Raw genomic sequence first — 22674 nt, 5'->3', positions numbered from 1 at the left:
GACCGACAGAGTCCCGAGGCGACCTGAGCAAAGACGGGGAGAGTGGAAGCGACTAACTGCTAGGAGCTGAGCGAATGAAACAAGGTGGGGAAAGTGAAAAAGATCAGAAGGAAAACGGTGAGCTTTAATGACAAGGCTTCAGAATTCCAGTACTTAGCAAGCAGAGAGAGGACGTCAGCAAGAGTGGTTAACCTCAAAAAAGGCACAGAAACTGGAAAAGAGGACCGAGAAGAAAGGAGAAATTTAAGCCCATACTTGAATATTTTTTTCCTCTTTTCATAGTATTCTGAAATGATAATTGGGAAAACAGGACTCTCTCCAGATGTAAACATAGGTCATCCTTTCTTCATTTTTACATGCATCAAAAGTTATGTTTTGTTTTGATTGATGTCAAAAACTTTCCACACGTACAAAAGAAAAGTTAGCACATTGTATCTGCAAGTCATTTGTCACAGATTGTATTTCTTACAGCACAGGAAGATTCCCTCATTGAAGGGTATGCCAAAAATGAGGTAACTAAGGAACTGCTATATTTAATTTTGACCAAATAAAAATGTGCTTGCCATCTATTATCAAGTAATAACATATGGGGAATACTTGGAGAAACAAATACAATAACATACCTTATTCTTCAGAAATGTTTCAGGCTCCGGGTCATCGTTGCCAAAGTGCACTTGAAAAACAAAGTACATATAATACTTTTGTAAGCATTCAAAAAACATTATATTTTATGTTTCTATTTCAATTTGAATTGTCTTAGGCACTATTCTCCATCTCCTACAGGTTGCCTTGACCTGGAAAATAAGGGCCTTGTACCCCATTTGTAAATCATAGTTCTCTTATATCATACTTTACGAACCTCAGTATAACCACAAATCATAGCTAATGAAAAATCACTCACTGCTTTATGGAATTGAAGGATTTCCTTTTTCCTTTTTAATGATTAAACCAGGGTTTGCAAAAGGAACCAGATGGATATCATTGGTGACCGACGTCCTTTTTTGATGGATAGGCTGATACCCAACATATTGCAAGAATACCAATAATATTGTTTTATGGTGAAAAAATACCATGCAACTAAGAGAATATTTTCTGCACTGCCAATTTTAAGAAAATAAATAAAATGCAGATTCTTCGACAAGTGTCTAAGGACTGCACAGTTTTTTTTTTAAATAGGTATTTTTCCAATGAGTTTCTTATAAGTGCATGTTTAATTGTTTGGCATCGACGACACAGACTTTTTATTCTCTCAGTTGTAGTTTCTGATAAACACCCCTCGCAGGACAGATAGATGTTACATACTGCATGCATAGCCACGGCAGACCTTACCATAGCTGTCTGACCTGCAGTAGGGTTTCCGGCCCTCTCTCTCAGAACTGTGCACCAGAGTTTCACTGCCTGACAGGCAAAATGAAATGAGACTGAATCAATCAAACACCTTATCTTGCAGGGCTACGAGTTAGGGTCATTCCTAAAGTTACATTAGGGTTCTTCACACGTCAAACGGTAACACAAATGTCAGGACCTCTCATGCTCACGTCCTGTCATGTCATCTGCACGTGTCCCTGTGAATCACTATGTATGTGATTATAAGCTGTTGTGTAGCACTTATGAAGGAGTTATGAAGCCGTTATGCAGCAACGTTCAAATGAAGTGTTACTAGCATTTATGATGTTCTGTTGAGATGTAATACATCACAGATCACTTTGATAGAAAGCAGGCATTGATGTGACATCCGACACTGGTGAGCATTGCTCCTTCAGTTGGTAAAAGGAAAGTTGTCTGCTTTTCTGATCACACCTTCATGCAGAACAAAAGACATACCAAGACCATGGCATAAACCCAGGACACCGCCGTGAGAGAGTCCAGAGACGCATCTTGTTTACAATAATTAAAAAGAAATAATTTTTTTTATAGCACCTTTAAAAGTAGCATTTCAAAGCTCTTTACAGCCGGTGTAAAAAAAAAAAGAAAAGAAAAAAACAGTTACAGTGTAAGGATAACAGATGGCATAATAAGCACATACTGTATAAGAAAGACAAGCAGACTGGGGTGTTGATTAAGATAAAGGGTCATTGGGAAATGGAGCAGATACAGACACTGTTTACATAAAAGCCTTTCTGAAAAGAGAGGTTTTGAGTCTAGATGTAAATTTAAAGTTTAAATTGAAAGTTTAATAGCAAGTTCTCGAGACCTCCTTACCAACCATATAGGACTAGTCTGTAAGCTAGAGCTTGCACACATAAAAGGACAGCGCCAAGCCAGACCAGAAGGACGTGCGCATGAGTCTCTTACTAACTGCAGCGCAAACCGAGTCCTAGTTGCAATTGCAGCAGCTGAAGTCAAGCAACTGAACATTCGTGTGGTGACTTCACAGGGCATCACCTGGCTCTGACAACTGGACGGCAGCACATGAAGTAGCCAACACTTCCATGCGAGAAGAATAAAAATTTTGTTTCGATTAGAAGCGTGAGGGCTGATATAACAGGACATGCATGACACCTCAGATGAATAATTGGGGTTTATCAGACGACACTGACGGTGTTCCTAAAGTAAAGGGGCGTGGACTCAATGATACTTTCATGTCAATAAATACATTACCTCTTGTGCTCTTTATCTCCTTGTTCTCTGTCATTTGTTTTCTCATCTGTTTTGCAAAGGAGACAGGATCAGCCCAGGGCAGCGCCCCTGGATTCCCCACCCCGGTCTCCACCAGGCACCCACGCTCATCCACCCCTGTCAGCTTCATGCCTTCAAACACAAACTGATTGAAGGCTCTTTCAACTTCTGGCCAGCTCAGGGACTCTGACATTTAACAAGCAGAAGAAGGAAACAGGATATTTATAGTCTTTTGCATCATAATGACATACTTTAAGGCTCCAAACTCCTATTCCCAAATTAAATAAAACCAGATTTAAGCAGAAACAAAAACATTTCATTTGTATTTTCCACACCTATTAGTCTCTTAATAGATTCACGCTAAATCTTTAAATCTTGCTTCAAGAAAACCAGGGATAAAGTTTGCTTTGAAGTATAAGGCACACAAAAATGTCTACATGCATTATTTTTACTGTTTTTTTTTTCTCATTTGAAGATTTAATGCGTGGTGGTGCCTTACCATCCGTACAAAAATAAATGAGTTCCTGAATTCTGGTCGACCACGGCTTTTCACTAGAAGGCTGTGGTACATTAAGGAATTTTGACGCTGGCATCTTTTTAAACATTTGTTCTTCAGCTTTTACTGGATCAAAAATTTCATCACTCTGAAAGTAAAGTGACAGAAATGAGAGAAACAGACATATGAAATAAGATTGTTTTATGAAATCACAAATCATCTATTTATTGTTGTCACCAACATGCAGGCAGTACAGCATACTGTCTGTGTGGAGATTACCCTTCAATTCCACTTGACTCAATGACCACTTGGAATAGAATGTCCTTCCCCAACCCCTCTCCAGCTGGGGAAGTCACAAAACTGGGTACCCCAAACTGGTTCTCACAACCCAAAAATGCCATGAAAGAAGTATTTTCTAACAGTCTGAAGTCATGAGACCAAAGATATTAAGAGTTTCTTAACACAGTGTACTCTGTCTCAATAAATATTTATGATATCGACATTTGGAAAAACAAATCTGCCTCAATGAGTAAGATTATAAGCAGGTGGCATGCGTCCATAGGGGTCTGAAATGTTCAGAATCAAGAATATAAGGAGCAAGGGACCCGGCTCACACCTGAAGGTGATTCCAAAACTGAGCTGATCTCATGCTGACAGCCATCTACCGATCAAATTCCCGAGCGCCTCATCCTGCGATGGACATCACTCTTACTTTAGACCAACATTGTAACTTGTCTATTTCATCTTTACAACGCCCGTGTCAAACACGAAGGGACTACATGGGCTGTCAAACACTGAATTATGATTCCATTGAAGCATTCGTCTGAGTGACGTCAGAAAAAACCCTGAAATTCCAGAAACATCTGGGATGAGACAGCAGTGCAACTCCTATCCAGAACCTACCTACATTAGCTAGCTAAGCTTGGTGGATGAATGTAGTGAGCTGTGGTCACATCACATCAGACCACCTCTTGCCTTGTTATATTGTGAAGCAGAGCACTGTGCTCATGTCTTAACATCCCATAAAGTCGACATCCAGCTGTGTGCAACAATACGATATCCTTTGGCCTTTCATTCTTTAAAAACATCACCCTGTAAATACGCAGTATGACGTATTTACAAACCCAACATTGGTTTAATCCAACAGTGCTATACCCCTGCTGCCATTTAGCAATGACCTGTTCAATCCTCCTACTTTCCACCAGGATTTTTCCCACACCCTCCGGAAGTACGGGAAGTCACAGAAATGATCAATATGAGTCTTGGTATTTTTAGCATAAAGAGAAAACAAATACACAAGTGTAAAAATGTTTCTCGAGACACTGAAAGAAGGAAAATTGGTGTCAATGCAATGGAAACATGATGTTTATCACCCCATTCACATTTGAAAACATCATGAAAGCAATGTGCTGTACATCAAAAAAAAAAGAAAAAAAAAACCATGGGAAACAATTTTTGATGGGTTTTTTTTTCTCCTAGAAACGTGAACAAAAATAGTGTCATTTTTTTGTGGTGTAAAAAAAGTTATCTAAAAGGTCAAATATAGTACATATTTATTTATTTTCAAATTCTCCGAGTCAGAGATATGTATAGTGTGAAGTATCAACCACGGGCACGGACTGTAACATCTGGAAAGGAAGAATGAAACCCTCACGTTCAGGTGGTGCAGCCTCAGCGCTCGCTCATCATGACAGTTCAGGAGCAAGGGACGCACACGCTTCTTACGGTTTAGATGTCTTTCTTGAATATTGAAATCTTTTAATAATTTCTAGAAAAATAAACAGATATTTAATGAAACATGAAACTGACTGCAATGTGTTGCTTTAAAAAAATCTTAATGGTTACTTAACATCAGAAAAATATATTCTTTAATAAGCAGATACCCTTTTTACTAATTAGAGAAATATATTTTTCTAATTTTGCAAGAGGACATACTTTAATAATGGTAGTTTCGTTGAAATCTTCATTCTGCCAAACTGCAATGGCTAGAATGACAACAGCAACAGAATTCAGAAACTTTAACCATCTGTCGGATTCCAGTAACATTACTTTTTTGTCACCTCTCCACATATGGGGATTCAGGCATCATGTCCATCTCCAGAGAAATCACTTCTATTTTAAAACCTCGGCTCATGAACGTGTCTTGAGAATCATTGTTGTCATTTCTTTGCCAGAATAGAGCATTAAGTGAATGTTTACACAAAACGTATTTTGAGTTTAAGAACCAATAGATCCTCAAATATATTTATGCTCTTGAAAGAAAATACAAAGTTTTTGAAGACTAGTTTAAATTGCAAGCACTTTCTTTGCTAAAAAAATCTGTAAGAGTGACTACAAGTATGCTACTTTGAGGTACCTTTTTCTCCTCTTCTGAAATTGAGAGACTCAGCACTGTTGATAACATGCAATTTGCAATACTATCGTCCAGTTCATCAGGATGTGGTTCCGGTGCTCTTTCAGATAAAGGAAGGACATCATTTTCTGTTGCAGTAACCTAAATGATAAAATAAATAATTCATTATTTTTGGACGTCTCGTTCAGAACAATAATGGGTTCACAGTTAAAACTGTAAGCTTAAATTTCAAGGATCTGCACAACTTATTATGGGCATAAGGCACTAGCAATGGCTAGTACAGGTTAATTCACAAAAAAAGGATTTAACAAACTCACATGTAACATCTTTGCTCATAAGCACAGACTGACCAACCTGTTCAAGCATGCAGTGAAGAATTAAAGGCACAGATACACTCTCTGGGGGAATCAAGCCCAGCAGGTCATTGTAATATCGCATGTCCACGTCAGTGGTGAGCACAGGGGAATCTGTGTTTTTCAAGAAAATGTGCAGTGATTTAGAAATAATCCTAGTGCATCTACTTGGTTTTAGATTTATAATTCACTTTTCCTGCTGGCTAAATAGCTGTGGTAATAGTGGTAAACATAACAAGAACTCTGAATTTATTCAAGAATAAAAAAATGAAAACTATAAAAATTGTCCCTCTTTTCATGGTCAATTACTTTTTTTAATATTATATACCTTGTATTGGTTGTGGCAGTTCATCTTGTACCGGCTTCTTTCTTGTAGTTGGTGTCTGTGCTGTTGTGATGGCAATCTGAAATTAATAAAAGAATGTTATTTTTATTAATTAATATGTGACCTGATTTCCATTACTCCCAGTTCACCCGATACTTTAAAAAAATAGTACCTTCAAAAATAGTATTTTTGTTTTGAATGACTTGAGCAATCAGACATTGATACAACCAATCTGGCACAAAACATTTTCTAAATACACAGTAAACGCAACACTAGTGAGAAATTTTAAAAAAATCAAAACGTACATCAGCCGCTGAAATTTGCTCTGTCTGGCCATTTCCTTTAGCTACAGCTGGAACATTGATCAGCTTCATGTTATTGAGATAATTGAGGTGTTGTCTCCTCCAGTCTAGGCTGTCATAGATCAGACAAGCAATGTCCTCAAACAGCAATGTTCCAAACTCCAGCTGAAATGCAAAGGAAAATTATACTTGCATCTTCGTTTTTATTTTTTTTGTCACAATTTTTAAGAAAGGACATCGTCTGTTAACTAAAGAATCCAGCAACACACATCAGGCATCACCGGGGAACTTCAAAATAACTTCCTGCGGCATGCCTGCTACGAAATACACAGTACAGGTGGTGCAATTTCAAACAAGGACAGAGTAACCAACCATCATCTCTTTGTTGCTCCTGTCCTGAGGTAAGATGGCATCCTTCACCACATACTGCAGCCTCGCCACTTCGAAGAGCTTTGACTGGGGTTTCCCACTGTTCAAAATTGGCTCCAGGTACTTCCAGAACATCTCTAAATCCTTCTTTTTCTTCAGATCCTGGGCGTCAGGGGCTGTGAGAGGACATTGGTCTGCAGGTTTCGGGAATTTGGCAAAAGACGCGTATATTTAGATTTGCAAAGGAACAAGTAATAGGTTTATTCCTATTGGTGAAAAGGGAAGAAAGGAAGCACAACGTTTTGGAAAGATAGGGCAGTCAGCAAAGATTTAGATATGTCTGACAAACGTCTGATATTGTCAGCAGTAAAAATGTGAGCTTAAAAGTGGTTCAATCCCAGGAGCCACGCACTGCTCCTGTGGTTCACATGTTTTTGGCATTCAAAGCCATTTCACACCGAGCCTTACCCGCTGCTGGGGGAGCACACTCCTGCAGAGCAAGTGACTCCTCGGGAGCCTTTGAGGTGTCGTAGCTCTCCGAGGTCACTTTGATGACGTTGGAGACGTGAACCCCCAGCTCGTCCAGGATGGCCACCAGCTGAGGCTGGCAGAAACCCACGATCAACACGTAGTGCTCTGGGCCGTCGTCCGGTTCATCGTCTAAACACAACAAGGGACGCACCGAGAGGGACCGTCAGGAGAACAGCCGTGTGTGCAGAGACGTGCTGTCCTTCCGAGATTCAGCTTCTAGCAGATCAATAAAAAAACGGAACTGCGCCCAACTCTGTAGAACTTGTTGCTTGCCTTGTGACGACTACACGTAGCTGCAGAGAGGGTAAACGGATGCTCTATAGGCCCCTGCTTGTGGAATATGAATTTAGTATTTATTAATCATTTTGTGATGTACAAATGAAGACTGGTACCAATATATTTATTTGTGTCGTCTTCCTCTCCTCTTCGCTTGAGCTTAGTCTCCTTAACGGGAGGAGGCGGCTCCGGGCCCTTTTTGGCTTTGTCGCCTTTCACGGGGGTTTTATTGTCCGCTTTCTCCTTCGCTGGGGGGCCTCCTGTCTTGGGCTTCGCTTTATCCTCTGCAGCCTTGGGGGGGGGGGGGGGGGGAGAAAAAGCGCTTTGTTACCGGGAGCAGATCATCCTCATCAGAGGTCCTCTCCATCAGTGGTTGATACTGACCTATTGCTTAGTTTTTAAGAGTACAACAATCACCTCCAGTGTGACATGCACTCCCACAGCCAAGCTATCATACTGTAAATCCCATTAGTCACACTAAGGTCATGCAAACCCAGAATCTATCCTAGCAGCACGGGATGCAAGGTGGGACTCGACCCCGGAAGGTATTGTACGTCAGTGCGTCGTAGGGCACACACACCCTATTAGTATGGGTGCTGCACTGTAATAAAATTTCAGAGATGGCAGTTAACCTAACCAGCATGTCCCAGCAAGGAGGGAGGATACCAGAGCACCCAGGGAAAGCCCACATGGATACAGGGATAACAAGTAATCCCCACAAAGAATTCCCAATCTGGAATCAAACCTAGAACCCGAGAGCTGTAAGGGAATTGTGGTGGTGAGCATGAACCATCAGCATTAAGATGCAGTGTTTCATTTTTTACTGATTCAATAATATTTCTGTATTGTGTAACATCATATAAGTACTGTATACGAAACACAGCACATCTGCATTCACTGAATTGCTATGAGAAGTTCAAAAAGTTTTATGCAGCTGTAATTATTTTACACCCGACTTGCCTCAATAATAAATGGAATTTTGCACTCCGAATGACTTTTTCTAAGGTTGTTACGAGGCTTCTTCAGGCTACCTACCGTACGCATCTACGACCCAGAATGTCATGAATTTCTACACAGACCGCAACACTGGGAAGAATGGGTGTCCTGTTCCCTGCCTGCTGAAACGCGGTACGTGACCGCTACAGGGTCAACGCTTTGTGCTAGCGCTGAAGTCGAACTGGAGTCCTTGCCTTCTGCTCCGCTGCTCGTCTTTGTAGGTCAGCGTGTTTTGCAGCAAGCAGCTGGAACTTCAAGAGCTTTCCAATGAGATGCGCTGGCAGCTCGTCCCCTGCACTCAGGAGGCATTTTGCAGACTCTGTAACCTTGGAAGAACAATGTCATGTGTCTCAGATGTATTTTCTAAGGTTTTAATAGCATTATTTAATTTTCCTCAAAATATTTATTATGATAAATTATTTTTTAAATTCTCACTTTCTGATTATTAACCAAACAATGCTTTTCTACACTCTGAAATTACAATACGGTACCATTTCTTCCCTGTGCAACTAAACATAGTTTCAAACATGGGGTGAGTAAGAAATAAGCCAATGTCTTATTTTGAGCAGGTTCATACAAAAACAAAAAAATGTTGTCCAAGCTGAACGACAGAGGGAATAATGATGTTACACCAAAGCACCATGCTGTTGACCAATGTGAAGTCTAAGTTATTTTGTTCTTAATTTATGTTGCTTTTTAATCTGAATTTTAATTCAGATTTCCAGCTATCAAGTGATATTCAGCTGTATTTCCTCAACACCAGATCTGCACTGACTATAAATACACAACCCCTTCTGAAATAGCACATCAAGGGTGCCTGCCCATTATCTCTTTTCTGTAGCCCATACCAATAGCTTCTGTAACAGACTTCTGTGTTTCTTGGCAATAACTGAGTCCCCGTGAGTGGGAAACACTATACACAAACACTAATTCTGCAACCACATTTTACAATTATAATCACACTATTTCAAATGTCTCGGAAACAAACGAATCAAATACCTGTTTCACCTTTCAATATTTATAAGGAAAACGAATCTCACAAACAGCAGAATCCTGCTGGGGACTGTTATTCACTCTAAATGTAAGAGTCTTCTGATGGAACAGGCCCTTATATTAATAGTGTATTATAAAGCTTGCATCTCCATTTTTATATAGAGGAGAGCCCTGTGCTGTGGACAGAAAGATCCTGCCAGTATTGATTAATAAACCCACATAAATAAACAGCCATAACTTGATCAGAAAGAAATAAAGGTTTTAGTTAAATGAAACTATAGACTTATTTGCTCTTATTGTGTTTTCTATTCATTAGGCACACATGCATGAAATACAATCCATGAAATCTGCAGCTGTCCGTATGTGCATATCTTGACTTTTTTATGACTGTTTTTTACTGCTTGTTGGCACTGGATTTTACAACTACTCACTGACACCTGGCACGTTTCCTCTAGAGCAGTAACTTGTCCATTGCTGTGAAAACTCATTAGAAAGTTATTTAATTCTTTTAGTCTCTTGTACTGAATGCACTTTCCCAGTCTTGAATTTCACCCCCCTCTCTTTCATTCTCGATGAGTAATTTCAGTGCAATATTTTCCCTGTTTTTTTTTTTTTCAATTTTGCTTTCAACCATGAATTGGAATATATAAAAGTGTTACAAATTAGTGTAGGTGTGAATAAAATGTTTTTGACATGCATTTTTTTCATTTTAGCAATCTGGAGAGGTGTTTAATAGCTGTGTTTCATTAGAACAGAAAAGTTACACTAAGGAAAAGTTTGATGTAAGAAGATGGGTGTCCAGCACTACTGTATATTCTCATTGGTTTATGACTTATGGCAAAGTCTGTATGGCATTTTAAAACACTATCCCCAGCTTTGGATTTTCGTAAGAGGTTTGCTTGGATTTAATTTTCCAATCCTAAAGGATCGAGTGAAATCACAGTGCTACGAATTATCCAATATCATAAAAATCCCTTCACACGCACACAAATTCCTCTCAATCAACTCTGGAAACGAATCACATGGATAGATACTAAATTTAAAAATAAAATTAAAATGGTTGTTTCAGTCCATAAAAAAAAATGGGTTTAAGTAAAGTGCTATAACTGTGACTTGACAATGAAAACCAGATAAATTTTGTCTTTGTTTAAAGAATGGAACACTAAATTTTGCATTTTAACTTTAAATTATGAGGGCTTGAGGGTATGAGGGCTTGGTCAATCAGCTTAATGAGGATGATTAATTTTAAATACATGTTTTGTGCTTTCAAATTCAGACAGGAAATTGTGCTTATATAAACACACTCTCATTAATTTATAGGAAGCTCAACAGCTAAACTATACAACACTTTCAAATGTTTTCATTCTTCTGAACCTGAAAAGTAATGTTACACAATGATGGTTGAGAGCTACAGATTTATTCTTGGGCTCCTCACAGCCTTATTGATCAAGTGTGTAGTGTATATAAACTGAATCTGAGCAAAAACATAAACAAAAAGAAAACTTAAACTGCAAGCCTATATAAAATGGTAAAAGACTTTAAAAAAGAGTTACAAAAGAATACAGCAATGGCTGCTAAAATAACTAAGTCCAAGCCTATTTTTCAGTCAACAGTAAAGCATAAAATAAAATGCCTCCGAAAAAAACAATGGGTAACTTTTGTGCTTTTAGATAATGAAAGGGAAATGACTGATTATTAAATCAATATTTCACACTTGAGTACCAAACAGGAAAAAAAAATGCCTCAGGCTGAGAAAAGATCAATCCAACCAGCTGAGGTTTCAATGTGTTTAAGTACTTCAAAATGAGTATAAAATATTACCTCCGAAAACATGGGGACGTCTTTAGGTTTCTTTGCCTTTGCGACTCCTAGTTCATTGATCTGTAAGGAATTTTTAAAGACATTTTTAAATCCATTCATTCTATCTATAAGGTCCATTAAAACATTTTAGATTTGATTTACTAAAAGCAAACAATTTACCAATTAGCATAACACATAGCACAATGGGCACGTTGTACTTTCAGCATAACATTGCTGTGGCATTCGTGACAAATGCCTGCTTTGTGAATTCTGACTAATTGTCAAATATGCATTTAATGACAAGGCAATCTGTCAGAACAACTGGAGCAGAGTTTTGTGTTCCAGAGATGCCCTGTACATTGGAATCGGACCCGTATGAAACACTATAATTTCTACGGCAATTTTCTTTCTAAATCAGAAACATTTCTCAAGATGTTTGGTCCTGGAAAGGGCACAGAAGACTGTATGCTGACAGTGGTTGAATCAAATTAAAAAAATACTTGGGCGGGATAAACAAATTCCAAATGAAAATGTGGACGTGACCTGATCCTTTGGCGTGGACCTATGAAAGACAGAAGGTGATATTTGACGAGCTCTCGTTTCAGCGGTGTTTAAGCTTCAGAGTGAAAGTGGGACTTCACCTTGTCCATCAGTCCGTCCCAGGTGACCACGCTGAAGAGCTTCCGCAAAGGCACCCCCGCGGCCATGACGAGGGCTTTAATGTGCTCCTCATCCTCCGCGCTCCCTCCAACAACGAAAGAGACGTCGGCCCTCCAGCTCTCCTGCCACGACAGAGCCCGTCACTCCTCCTGCAAACCCGAGCGGGGCCACAGCGCCTCTGCGCTTCACTGCTTCACTTCACTGGAAGTCACAGCTCTGGCTTGTAAAAAGGCTTCTTTTATCATGCCATCTCCTTCAAGCCTGTTGTGTGAACTTGAACTTGAACTTGAACTTTATTGCCATGTGTAACCGGTACTGGTACAATGGAATTCTTACTTACAGAAAGAAAGTCTCTCGATTGTAAAACAAGTGTAAAAAAAACAAGACAAAGTGCAAACAGTGCATCAAGACAATGTACAAACAAACAATAGACAATGTGCAAGTAAACATGCAGACAGTTTGAATGTAAACAATACAGACGTGTAAACAATGACTGGAGATGTGCAACAGATAAGAAATCATGGAGAGGTAGATGGTGATGGTGTAGGTGTGGTCCGAGGAGGATGGCTAAATGTGTTCGCCAGTCTCACTGCTTGTGGATAGAAGCTATTGAAGAGTAGAGTATTGAAGAGTATTGAATAGAGTATTGAAGAGTGTATCTTACGCAATGGTAACGATTTCTAGTGAACACATTTAAGACAATAATGTATACTGTATGGTGTATATATAATAATAATAGTATATTTCAATAATTTCTTATTTCTCCAGATCCATAGGCTTCCTTGGCATTTTAGAGATAAGCATTCAACCTCTGAGCCTTAAATGAGTTAGAGAAACTAGAATTCCTGATCACTTCTAAATATGGGGAATGGGTGTTCAGTGATAAGGTATCATCGCTGCCAAATAAGCATGGCTGACAACTAAAAACGACTTGAGGTTAGAATCAGAAAAAATTGTTGAGGGATCAAATACAGCTACAGAACAAAAAACGTTAATATACAGTATAGGTATGTTATTTTATTATTAAAAAAAACGAGAAAGTTACAATAATAAAAACATCCCTTTGCGCCAGTTGAAAGTATTTGTTTTTTGTTATATTTAACTGCGATTTTGCTATTACAGCGGAGTTTCTGGTTTTTAGTGATGTTGAACGCAGTAGTTCCTGGCGCTTTTGCGCGACGACAGCCGGGAACACGACTGCGGCGGTTCGCCACATGGCCACGGGGTGGCGCCATCGCCCCAGACAGCAGCAGTGCTGGAAACGGCCGTGTCGGTTTCACTCTTGTCAGTCGTCAAAAACAAACGGGATAATTTACGTGTGCACTGTAGCCGAAGCCTAAAAGGGCTAGTCCTCAATGATCTTTCCCTCTGAGAGCTCCGACAGTGCGTCTCCGAAACCTACCTCATAATTGCTCACATTATTCCCGGCGGGGTGAAAGATAAGTGCACATCAACCACAGAGAGTGCACTGTTGCCTCTTTCCCACACGCCAAGAGGTAGCGCAGCAGGTGAAACGTGCGAGTGAGACGGGACACCTCACCTCTTGGAAAGGGGCGGCTATGAGCGCCGGCTCCCAGGCCTTATTCACGCCTGCCGCCGCGCCCGCCGAGGAAGAGCTGCTTTTTACCCTCTTAGGCATGAGGCCTCCTCGGTCGCGACTTAGACGCGCTAATACAACGTGCTCATGGTCTAGATTTCGCCCTTTTTTTCCCTGGGATTTCTCCGGGTGGCCGTGTCCGACAGCCCACCTCGCAGACTCAGTGTACACTTCTGCGGGGACGCCGAGCGGTCGCCCCTGGCAACGGCCACAGGCCAATCAGAGCGCCGCGCCGCGGTGGGGAGGGGCCTCTTGTGCTGAAAGAGCCGCCGCTATTGCGACAGCGACATCTGCTGGGAGGACTCGGGCATGGCAACGCCTTCAGGTAAAACAAAAAAAAAAAAGCTAGTGCAACGTGCACTACTAACATTTCGTCTTAGTTTTACGTGCACGGCGGTGAACGTGGCATTAAGACACCCCCGTGTCCCGCAGCTCAGTCGGAATGTTTAGTTTAGGAAAGATTAAATCGGCTGTTAATGTCAATAACATTATCCGTTCGCTGGCGTGTGAGTATATGACATAACTCCATTTACCTGCTGTTCAGGGGCTGCTAATCCGGTGCAGATGTGAGGCTCTAGATTAACGTCGGAAAAATTTGTTTAGGGGTAAAATAAAGATGCAGAACAATACCTTTATTCAATTTCACATGATAAGACAGACCAATTCCGTGCTAATTGGAAATGACTCTCCGGTTAGCTGGAAGCCTTTCGGTTTAAAATGACAGTTTATGAAAAGCTGGATGAGTTGAGACACTCCAGAGATATGTCTATGATAATAAATGGTTCCCTGGTGCTTGACTTCCTGTGGTCATGTTGCAGGTAGCATGTGAAGCATGTGCACGTTTGGGCTGCAGTTGTGAACAAACAGGACCAGACAGCTCTTGTTTAACACCAAGCCAGGGGCTTATAAATGGAGACATTGTACTCTTTGACTTCAGTGTCAATCATGACCTCACAACAGACACGAGCTCTGGACAGAAGCCCGGCCTGGCCTTAAAACGTTGATTCAGCAGGGACCAATGGAAAAGTTAACGTTTCAGCCCCTCTGTAGCCGAAGACTTAGTTAGGATTTCTCTCTTTTCTAGAATATCCATCGCACATCTCTTCACTACTGTTGTTTTACAATCTTGTTGACAGTCCAAAGCTCGGTTAGTGTTACGCCTGAAAAAAAGCTCAGTCCGTCTGATTTTACCAAGACCAGAACAGAACATGCCATGAGGGGGTTGTGGTTGCATTTTGTGGAGAAGGGATACAAAGACTGAGCAAAGGATTAAAAAATCCATTTGTAGTGCATGTATCTATGTATTAGAAAATCTTTATAATTTTTGCATTTATTATTAGTCTCTCAATTGAGCTGCATCATAAATCTTTTGATCTTATAAAGAACATCAGACAATAAAAGCAGCACCTGGCTCTAGTTCATTATTAGCCTCATTAGCCTTCGCTTCAATTATTGGAGTACTGTCTGAGTGGAGTTTGCATGTTCTCCCTGTGTTCATGTGGGTTTCTGCCAGGTGCTCTGGTTTCTTCTGTGTGTGTCTATTTGTGTGTGTTTCAGTATGTGTCTGTGCATGTGTCAGTGTGTATGTTTCTGTTTGTGTCTGAGTGTTTGTGATAGTGTGTGTGTGTCTCCTGTGATGGACTAGTGCCCTGTCCAGGGTTAGGATTTGAATTTTACACAAAACGGTGTAATCGTCACAATATGTGGGCACTCAAATATGAATCTTTGTTCACCCGTCTGCACAAGTACATGTCTCAGTCTGCACAGAAGATCTCATTTGCAAGGTCAGAATCTGCTTTTATATTATTATTAGGGGTAGCAGTATTTTAGAAGCACTCAGTTCGTCAGTGACTTGTTTCTGTTCATACCTGTGTCCCAAGCTCCAGGATTAGCCCTTTAGGTGCCTATCCAGGGAATGGGATCCTGTTTTCACTGGGATACAGAGGAATGCCCCGGGAATCTTGCTGCTGTCTGTCTCCACTCCGTGAGCAGGCTGGTGAAGACAGGCCTTGATGAGCACCCAGTATGTCTGCTGGAGATCTGACACATCTGAAATCTCTGATATTTAAGACTTTGTCATTCCATCTAATGGCGCACACCCTGTGTAGACACTGCTAGCTCTGTGTTCTGCTTTGTATTTCCCCTGCACCTGGCAGGCTGAGAAAAACCACATTTTTTGGGTTCATTTTTAGAATGGAAGCCACTCATCCTGTAAGCTCAATAATGGGTGAGCATGCTTCGTGCCTGTAGTGAGAAGCCCAGTCTCATTCTCATTGCAGGAGTTATTTCTTAAGCTGACAGCCCAGTCCAAGGCAATTTACAGTATCTTATACAGTATATAAGTAGCACTTTGCTCAATAATTGGATAGGCACAAGGATTAGTCACATAAACACAACAAGATAAAATGACCAAAATGAACGTTAGGCCAGAATGAGCTGGAAGTGACATAGCAGGTCAGTTGAATGCACTGTGGGACTGATGCACCAGTTTTCACAGGGATTGTTTTATTTCTGAGGGCAGAGATTGCAGGACTGCCTTTTGAGATTGTGTGTTTCATTTTCAGCCGATCCATAGAGTGAGACTTTTTGGAAATCTCTGAAGGTCCTGCTTTTCTGTGACTAGCATAAGGACAGACATACATTTTGCCATGCTTGACAATATTGGTTCTTTTTCACTGACTTTTTCCTATTAGCAATATACATGGCTTAGGCAAAATATATTTGCTTTAATAGTTAATTAATTTGGGCACTGTTTTTTATCAAACCGGTTCTTGTGTTTCCTGAGAATTTCAGCATCAGTGCTGTGTATAGCATCATGAAAAGTGCTTCAATATTACTACCTGCTGCTTTCTGACTTGCTGGTAATTGATGTGGACAAGGTTAAGCTTTTTTCACATTGCTGTCTTGCATCGAGCTCCTCTGTTTGATATGCAGGATCATCTCGTATTGAACTAATCCAGCGAGCACTTGGCATCACTTAGCAACATGTCATTTCTAAGTTTCCCATATTCTTATGATGTGTAATCCACGTATTTTCATATTCGTCTGCCTTTTGGAAGATGGCATTCGTGATGAAAGCACCATGTTGTGCACATGTGGAAAGGAGAAATAGGCCAGGAGAGGTAATTCTCCAGTGTGGTTACAGCAGGTCCTGATTAAATTCCCCAGGAATGATGAGTCCGGCTCCTGTTGTTGTGTGTCTGAAGAATCTCTCCGGTCTCTTTGTGGGCGGCCTCTATTACCTCATCATTGTGCTCCGCTGAGATGCTTCTGCAGAAATGATGGTTCCAAGGGGTCTCCTTCACGTTCTGAGCCTGGTGTCTTATGTTTATTCTCCTGTTACAGCTGCTCAGCATGTGTGTGATAGAAGTGCAGGTAGACAACCTGACACTTGAAATTCTGGAGCCTAATGTCCAAAAACAGTTACAGGTTTTACTACTTGTTGCATACTGCCAGCAAGTGTATGGCCTACTGGATCTGAGAGCTCGCTTACAGAATAATTAAATATGCCTGAAACATCTGGCTTGTGAAAATGTACAAATTGTCGGTGAATCTTACATCAAAATAACTGGTTCTCTGAATTTTTTTCAAATTTACCTTGCGTCATGTTTATCTATGCCAAAGCACAACATTTCGAAACCGATCTTGTTATAGACTTGACTGAAACAATCTTCATACTTTTCCTTAAACACGCAGTTGTAACTAAAAATAAATTGTTTTTTATAAAAAAAACACAACCAAAGAGTCATTGGCACTTTTATTCACTCAGATGAAATGACTTGGGAAAACCAGTGCCAGTGTTTTCCTTGTTACAGTATACCTCTTTTTTTAAATACAGTGGCAGTCAACAATTCAATTCACACATGACCAGCTACTTTGAAGCTTATTTTTGAAATGGGGAAAAAAAACGTTCCAGCCACCATTTCAAGATGCCAAGGATACTCCATCTTGGGACCACCCAGCTGGAAGATTATCTTGTCACTCATTCTTCAAAGGGGAGGAGAGATACACCACATATCACTTAAAACACTGGAGCTCCAGGGTGCTTTATTAACCTTTATGAGTCCAGCATGGTGGTAACCAATTCATTAGTGAGGAAGAACTGCTTTATGACATTTATTACAAGAAGTGTAGGTCCATTTGTGTTTTATGTAAAGCATGATGAGACTTTTCTGAACACACTGCTACATTGTTAATGTCCCTGCAAACCATCTTCAGTAATACAGAGAACCAGTGCCTACAGCCACCAAGTTCCTGTGGAAGTCTGTGTCTTCCGTATTTCATTAGGGTCTTAATTCTCGAGCCTTCTCTTTTTTTCATTTTTAATTTGCAGCCTACATGCAAATATATACGTGTGCATTTTTCCCTTACAGTACCTCCGAAGAGATTTTGTACGTGTCTTGCAATATTTTATTATTATTTCAGCAATTATAGCTGTGAGATTAAGAGCAACACCATTGGTGTGGGTAGTCTTTTTAATCTGACCAATGGGGCTGACACAGCTTCTAAGATTAAATCGCAGTGTATGCTGAACCCGTCTTTCATCACATTGGGAAAACCCAGCTAGTCAATGTTGCTATTACAAACAGCAGTGTGAATCGGGTGCCAATGGAAATGGCCTGAGTTCTGTCTGCACCTTAGACCCTCAGAGGGATTAAAACAAAAGGTGGCTGCTTCATATTAATTTTTAATTAAGTTAAGGGGAGAAACCTCTCCCCACAGATGAATAACAGAATTGAAGTCGTCTATGCTTTCATGGGATTCAGCTGACATTCCGATGGTCTGGGATCACTGAAATTGTGCCTTTGACATTTGCTATGTGATCTTGCTCATGTGATTAATTCAATAAAATCATTAAGTGCTTACAGCCCTCCTGTCCCTAGGCATACTTTTACTCACAGATCCCTGCTTAGCACCTTTATAAGTAACAAAACTCATTTAACAGATAACCTTTTCAGCACCGACTAAACAGAAACAGACATACGTAGAGAGAAAGAAATACTTTGGATTATTTTAGAGACTTGAAAAAGGGAAAGAGGAGCCATCAACAATGTGCATAAGAGTTGAATATGTGTCAGATATTCCAGTTTTAAAGGAATTGAATTCCAGGCTGAATTTCTAGTAATGTACAGTAGAGTATATACTATTTAATAAAATATTAATATAATACAGTGAACTATACTGACACACTGTGAATTGGTAGACTCTCAGTTAAAAAGGTCCTGTCTTAATTAGATTATGGTTTTTCACAGTTTGAAGGCACTTGACAAGTCTTTGCACTTCAAGGGTAAATACAGGGCTGTGTGCAAGTCTGTGATGTTTTTAATGCGATACAAATACGTAACACCTATCAAACTTTGCACTTTAGTTTACTTTAATTTAGAAAGGCACTGTTGGGGGTCTCTCCTAAAGTGTGCGGGTTTAATCAGCTGTGTTCATGACGCGATGGGTCAGTCCTGCAGGGACAGAGGACAGCAGTCAAGCCGAGAGGGACCCCTGCTTGTTTTTTCACAAGCGGTATAATAATTCAGTCATCAGGAAATATTGGATTCTGTCAAGCGCTACACAGTGACGACTAGAGGATATGTGAACAAAAATGTTACTTTAAGCAATGACATATTTTGCTTTGACTTCTAGGTAATTTCTGAATAGAAAAGTTTCTCTAAACCTAATACTAACGTTACACCGACTGTTAAAACCTGCTCTGGTACTCTCACCCTAGTGCACCCTGCCTTTAATTTATCACCGTGATTATTGTCATCATTACTTTTTGCAAATGAGCTCACTCCATTGCATTAGTATCGTCCTGCCTGCCCTGGTACACGAAGGATATTGATATTCTGAGATCCTTTTCCAGGATTTCAGCAAGTCAGTAAATCTGAGCATCTTGGCTATGTTGCCTGGAGGTCTACAGTGTCTGAGCCCCTTGGCTGACATTTCAGGCTGCCCGCGGCTGACACCTACCCTCTGTGTGCCTGTGAGGAGGCAGGGAGTGTGCAGGGAAGGGCAGTTTTAAATGACCTTATCGACAGGTCAGCTTTAATTGAAAACCAGCATGGCCAGATAACTTGTGCAGTTATCTGGCACTTTTAAGACACTTTTCACATTTCAGTATGAGTGTTGGATTGCTGTAGCTTAGGGAGGACATTCATTTTTAGAGCTGGGAGTTTCCATGAGCTGCTCTTGGCCTCGCATGCAGTTAAAAATGATTGAAAGTGTCCTTCGAGAAGCAATGCTATATCCCTGTGTTGATAAAGAAGATGATCCTGAATGATATAGTTGTGTTGCTCTCACTTCTCAAACATGACTAGGGGATGAGCAGAAGGGTGAGTGAAGAAGTCGAGCTTATGGAGGCTTGATTGTGTGTGCTGAAAATAAAGAGTCTCGACAGGCTAGTGACCCCGAGGTCACGGTCACTGGACACCCTGCATGCATGCTCTCTCTGAGCTCATAAAACACACATGTTAAGCAATTAATTATTTGAAGCAAGCACTGGAACCTGCTGTAATACAGCTTCTAAACCTCAGCTGGGCATTGAAACTAAGGTTTGGGCTAACTGAGGATGAGTATGGTTATTCTAGGTTCAGTTCCAAAACAGATATGACAGTGTCCCCCTGTAGTGACCATAAATTTACAGCATGTGAAATGGAAGACGGGTTCCCAGCAAGACTCAGGAGGTTTTTCATCACCACAGCGTTTAGTGCCCTTCACCATGATGGCTACCTGTTACAGAGCTGGCACACATGTTTATACACATGTGCGTGTCTCGGCGTGGGAAGGGAGGCGACTGTAAGTTAATCACGGTGAAGGGGGAGGGGAAACTGACAAGATTAATATGCAGTTGATGGGAAGGTTTTCACGACAGGGCGCCAACAAATAAACACAATTTAGAAATACCAGCTCCCCCGTTGTGCGCCACTCATGGAGTAAGGGGAGAGAGAGGAACAGTGAGAGAGAGAGAGAGAGCTCATGGATACTTGGACACTACCATTTCCCAAATTCCAGCAGGCAGACCGGGTAGCTGAAGCGGCTCTCACAAACCCCTGCAACCAGTAAGGTTTCAAACGGGGCCATAGAAATTCTAAAGTTTATAGTATATACTCTACAAGAGAGCACCGCTGAGATGAACTGGAAAAAATAATAATTAATAATAAAACTAATTTGCAGTTGCATTTTCATGGTGCCTTTCCTCAGAAAAGCAGACGATCCAGCAGTGCTTGGCATATAGGAGAGAACATAAGAAAGGGTTCAAAGCAGAAGCCCTTGAGACTGGTTGCAGTTGCCTAACTGATCTGAGAAACTCCTCTAACCATCGAAAGAGGTCAGCCCGTTATCTCTAATGTTGCTGGAGCGTTACTGAAGATCATTCGAGCCTACTGCCTTGAGACTTTACAACCCCACCACGGTATGTGTGGGCAGGGGCAACAGCAAGCCTGTACACCTGAAACCTGATTCCTCCGTAACAACTGGTGCTCTGTTTTACTGCTGTTCTGTCTTGTGTTCTATATCAGGTTCATAGAGGTGCAATCCGTGGAAGTGGAATGGGCAGTTTATTTATTTATTATTCACAACTGTGCAATAGTTGGAATAGTTACCTACTCTGTGCAATATGCTTGGGAGTGTGCAGTATCTATACTGCGTATTACATCACCCTTGTGCTTGGAATATTCATACTTTTTTTGTTTGTAATTCTTTATTCCATTTTTTAAAAATGTACTTATTGTATTGTATTACTACATTTGTACTGAACCGCGTTGATTGTGCCTGGCTGCTGTAGCACTTGAATTATTTCCCGCATGGGATTAAAAAAGTACTTACCCACCTCACTTGAACTAGATGTATACAGTCTCCTGTGTAAAAGTGCCTCCTGTTCTCAGTTTTAAATGCATAGTTTGCACTTGTATTCTCTACTTTGTGTTTCTCACAAGTTATATTTACAGCAAATGACAAAGTCATCACGAACACTCAGGGCATGGAGGATACGTCTGAGGTAATGTCAAGGTGCGCTTGTCCATGGATCCCCCTGCTGTCAGAGCCGCTGTATGCAAGCCGGCCTTCACTGGTAATTCAGACCAGATAAAAAAAAGTCATTCGCTTTGATTGCGATTATATTGTTAACCTTCACGTGATCACTTTGTGATTTAACATAGGGCTTACTGTGTAACTCAGTGTGGGAGAACAATTAAAACAAAACAAAAACGCTTGAGAAAAAAACGGTTTGCTACTGTTAATAAAGACCTACTGTACTCTTCACCTACTTTATCTCCAATGCTGCCATGGTAAGGTACCCCAGGGGATGCCCATGGCTTATTATTGAAGGTAGTGGTCAAGGAATGAAAGAACTGCTCTTCTGTTTCAAAGAAAGACGTGCTGTCTGCTAAGCCACAGGAGCACGGCCCTCTCCAGGACACAGAGATGATAGACATGCTTAACGCTTATACCACATTCACCTCAGCCACAGACAGAAACCTCAGGCTTTCCGCCCTGACTCGCACAAACCTGTCCACAGGCGTGCAGGTGATCCTAAGCTTTCAATGGCCTCACAGATTTGGAGAACAGCGTTGCCAAGCTTTGGAGATGCTTTAGTGTGCAATGCACAGAAGGCAAAAAGAAACACACACAGCAATGAAAGTTACCCAGCTGACTTTTACTGTCTCTTGCAGGAACTGAGGGGTGATACTGTATATGTCAGGTACTGTCAGTAAAGCCCTAGACGGTGTGTTCTCCAAAGAGCAGTAAATGCCCGCTCCATAAAATGTATCTTGAAAAGATTAACTGACAATACAAACCTCATGAAACCTTAGAAAAGTGCTGGAACTAGCCTGACAGTTAGTGAAACACTATTATACTTAAATAGAATGAAAAATAATTTGCTCAAGTTAGCCAACTCACATACAGGAAGTCTTAACTGCACACAGGTTTATTTAGTAAAACGCAAGCAGTGTAAGAGGCTCTGTGAGGTAGTGTTCGATTCGCCAGCACTAGCCTGAAAAAAAAAACAACT

General features: G+C 40.8%; 1 protein-coding gene across 5 annotated transcripts in view; it reads right to left on the bottom strand.

Annotated features, from left to right (window-relative positions):
* Positions 1-13861, bottom strand: part of spag17 (sperm associated antigen 17) — a 32392-nt gene extending 18531 nt beyond the window's left edge. For 4 of the 5 annotated variants that reach the window (XM_069179223.1, XM_069179228.1, XM_069179224.1 and 1 more), the window contains exons 1-16: positions 13614-13861; positions 12055-12195; positions 11435-11494; positions 8815-8946; positions 7741-7915; positions 7286-7477; positions 6821-7011; positions 6452-6613; positions 6150-6225; positions 5823-5935; positions 5472-5609; positions 4770-4883; positions 3119-3263; positions 2602-2805; positions 1330-1398; positions 624-673 (exon numbers count right to left, since the gene is read on the bottom strand). In XM_069179223.1, the coding sequence (XP_069035324.1) occupies positions 624-673; positions 1330-1398; positions 2602-2805; positions 3119-3263; positions 4770-4883; positions 5472-5609; positions 5823-5935; positions 6150-6225; positions 6452-6613; positions 6821-7011; positions 7286-7477; positions 7741-7915; positions 8815-8946; positions 11435-11494; positions 12055-12195; positions 13614-13712 (2061 nt within the window). In that variant the 5' untranslated portion in view covers positions 13713-13861. The remainder of the gene's footprint in view (positions 1-623; positions 674-1329; positions 1399-2601; positions 2806-3118; positions 3264-4769; positions 4884-5471; positions 5610-5822; positions 5936-6149; positions 6226-6451; positions 6614-6820; positions 7012-7285; positions 7478-7740; positions 7916-8814; positions 8947-11434; positions 11495-12054; positions 12196-13613) is intronic. The other variant, XM_069179227.1, reaches the window with a different exon arrangement.
* Positions 13862-22674: the final 8813 nt, after the last annotated feature.

This window comes from Lepisosteus oculatus, chromosome 15, assembly GCF_040954835.1.
Source record: "Lepisosteus oculatus isolate fLepOcu1 chromosome 15, fLepOcu1.hap2, whole genome shotgun sequence".
NCBI classification, from domain to species: Eukaryota; Metazoa; Chordata; class Actinopteri; order Semionotiformes; family Lepisosteidae; genus Lepisosteus; species Lepisosteus oculatus.
This window is presented reverse-complemented; position numbering and strand designations above follow the sequence as displayed.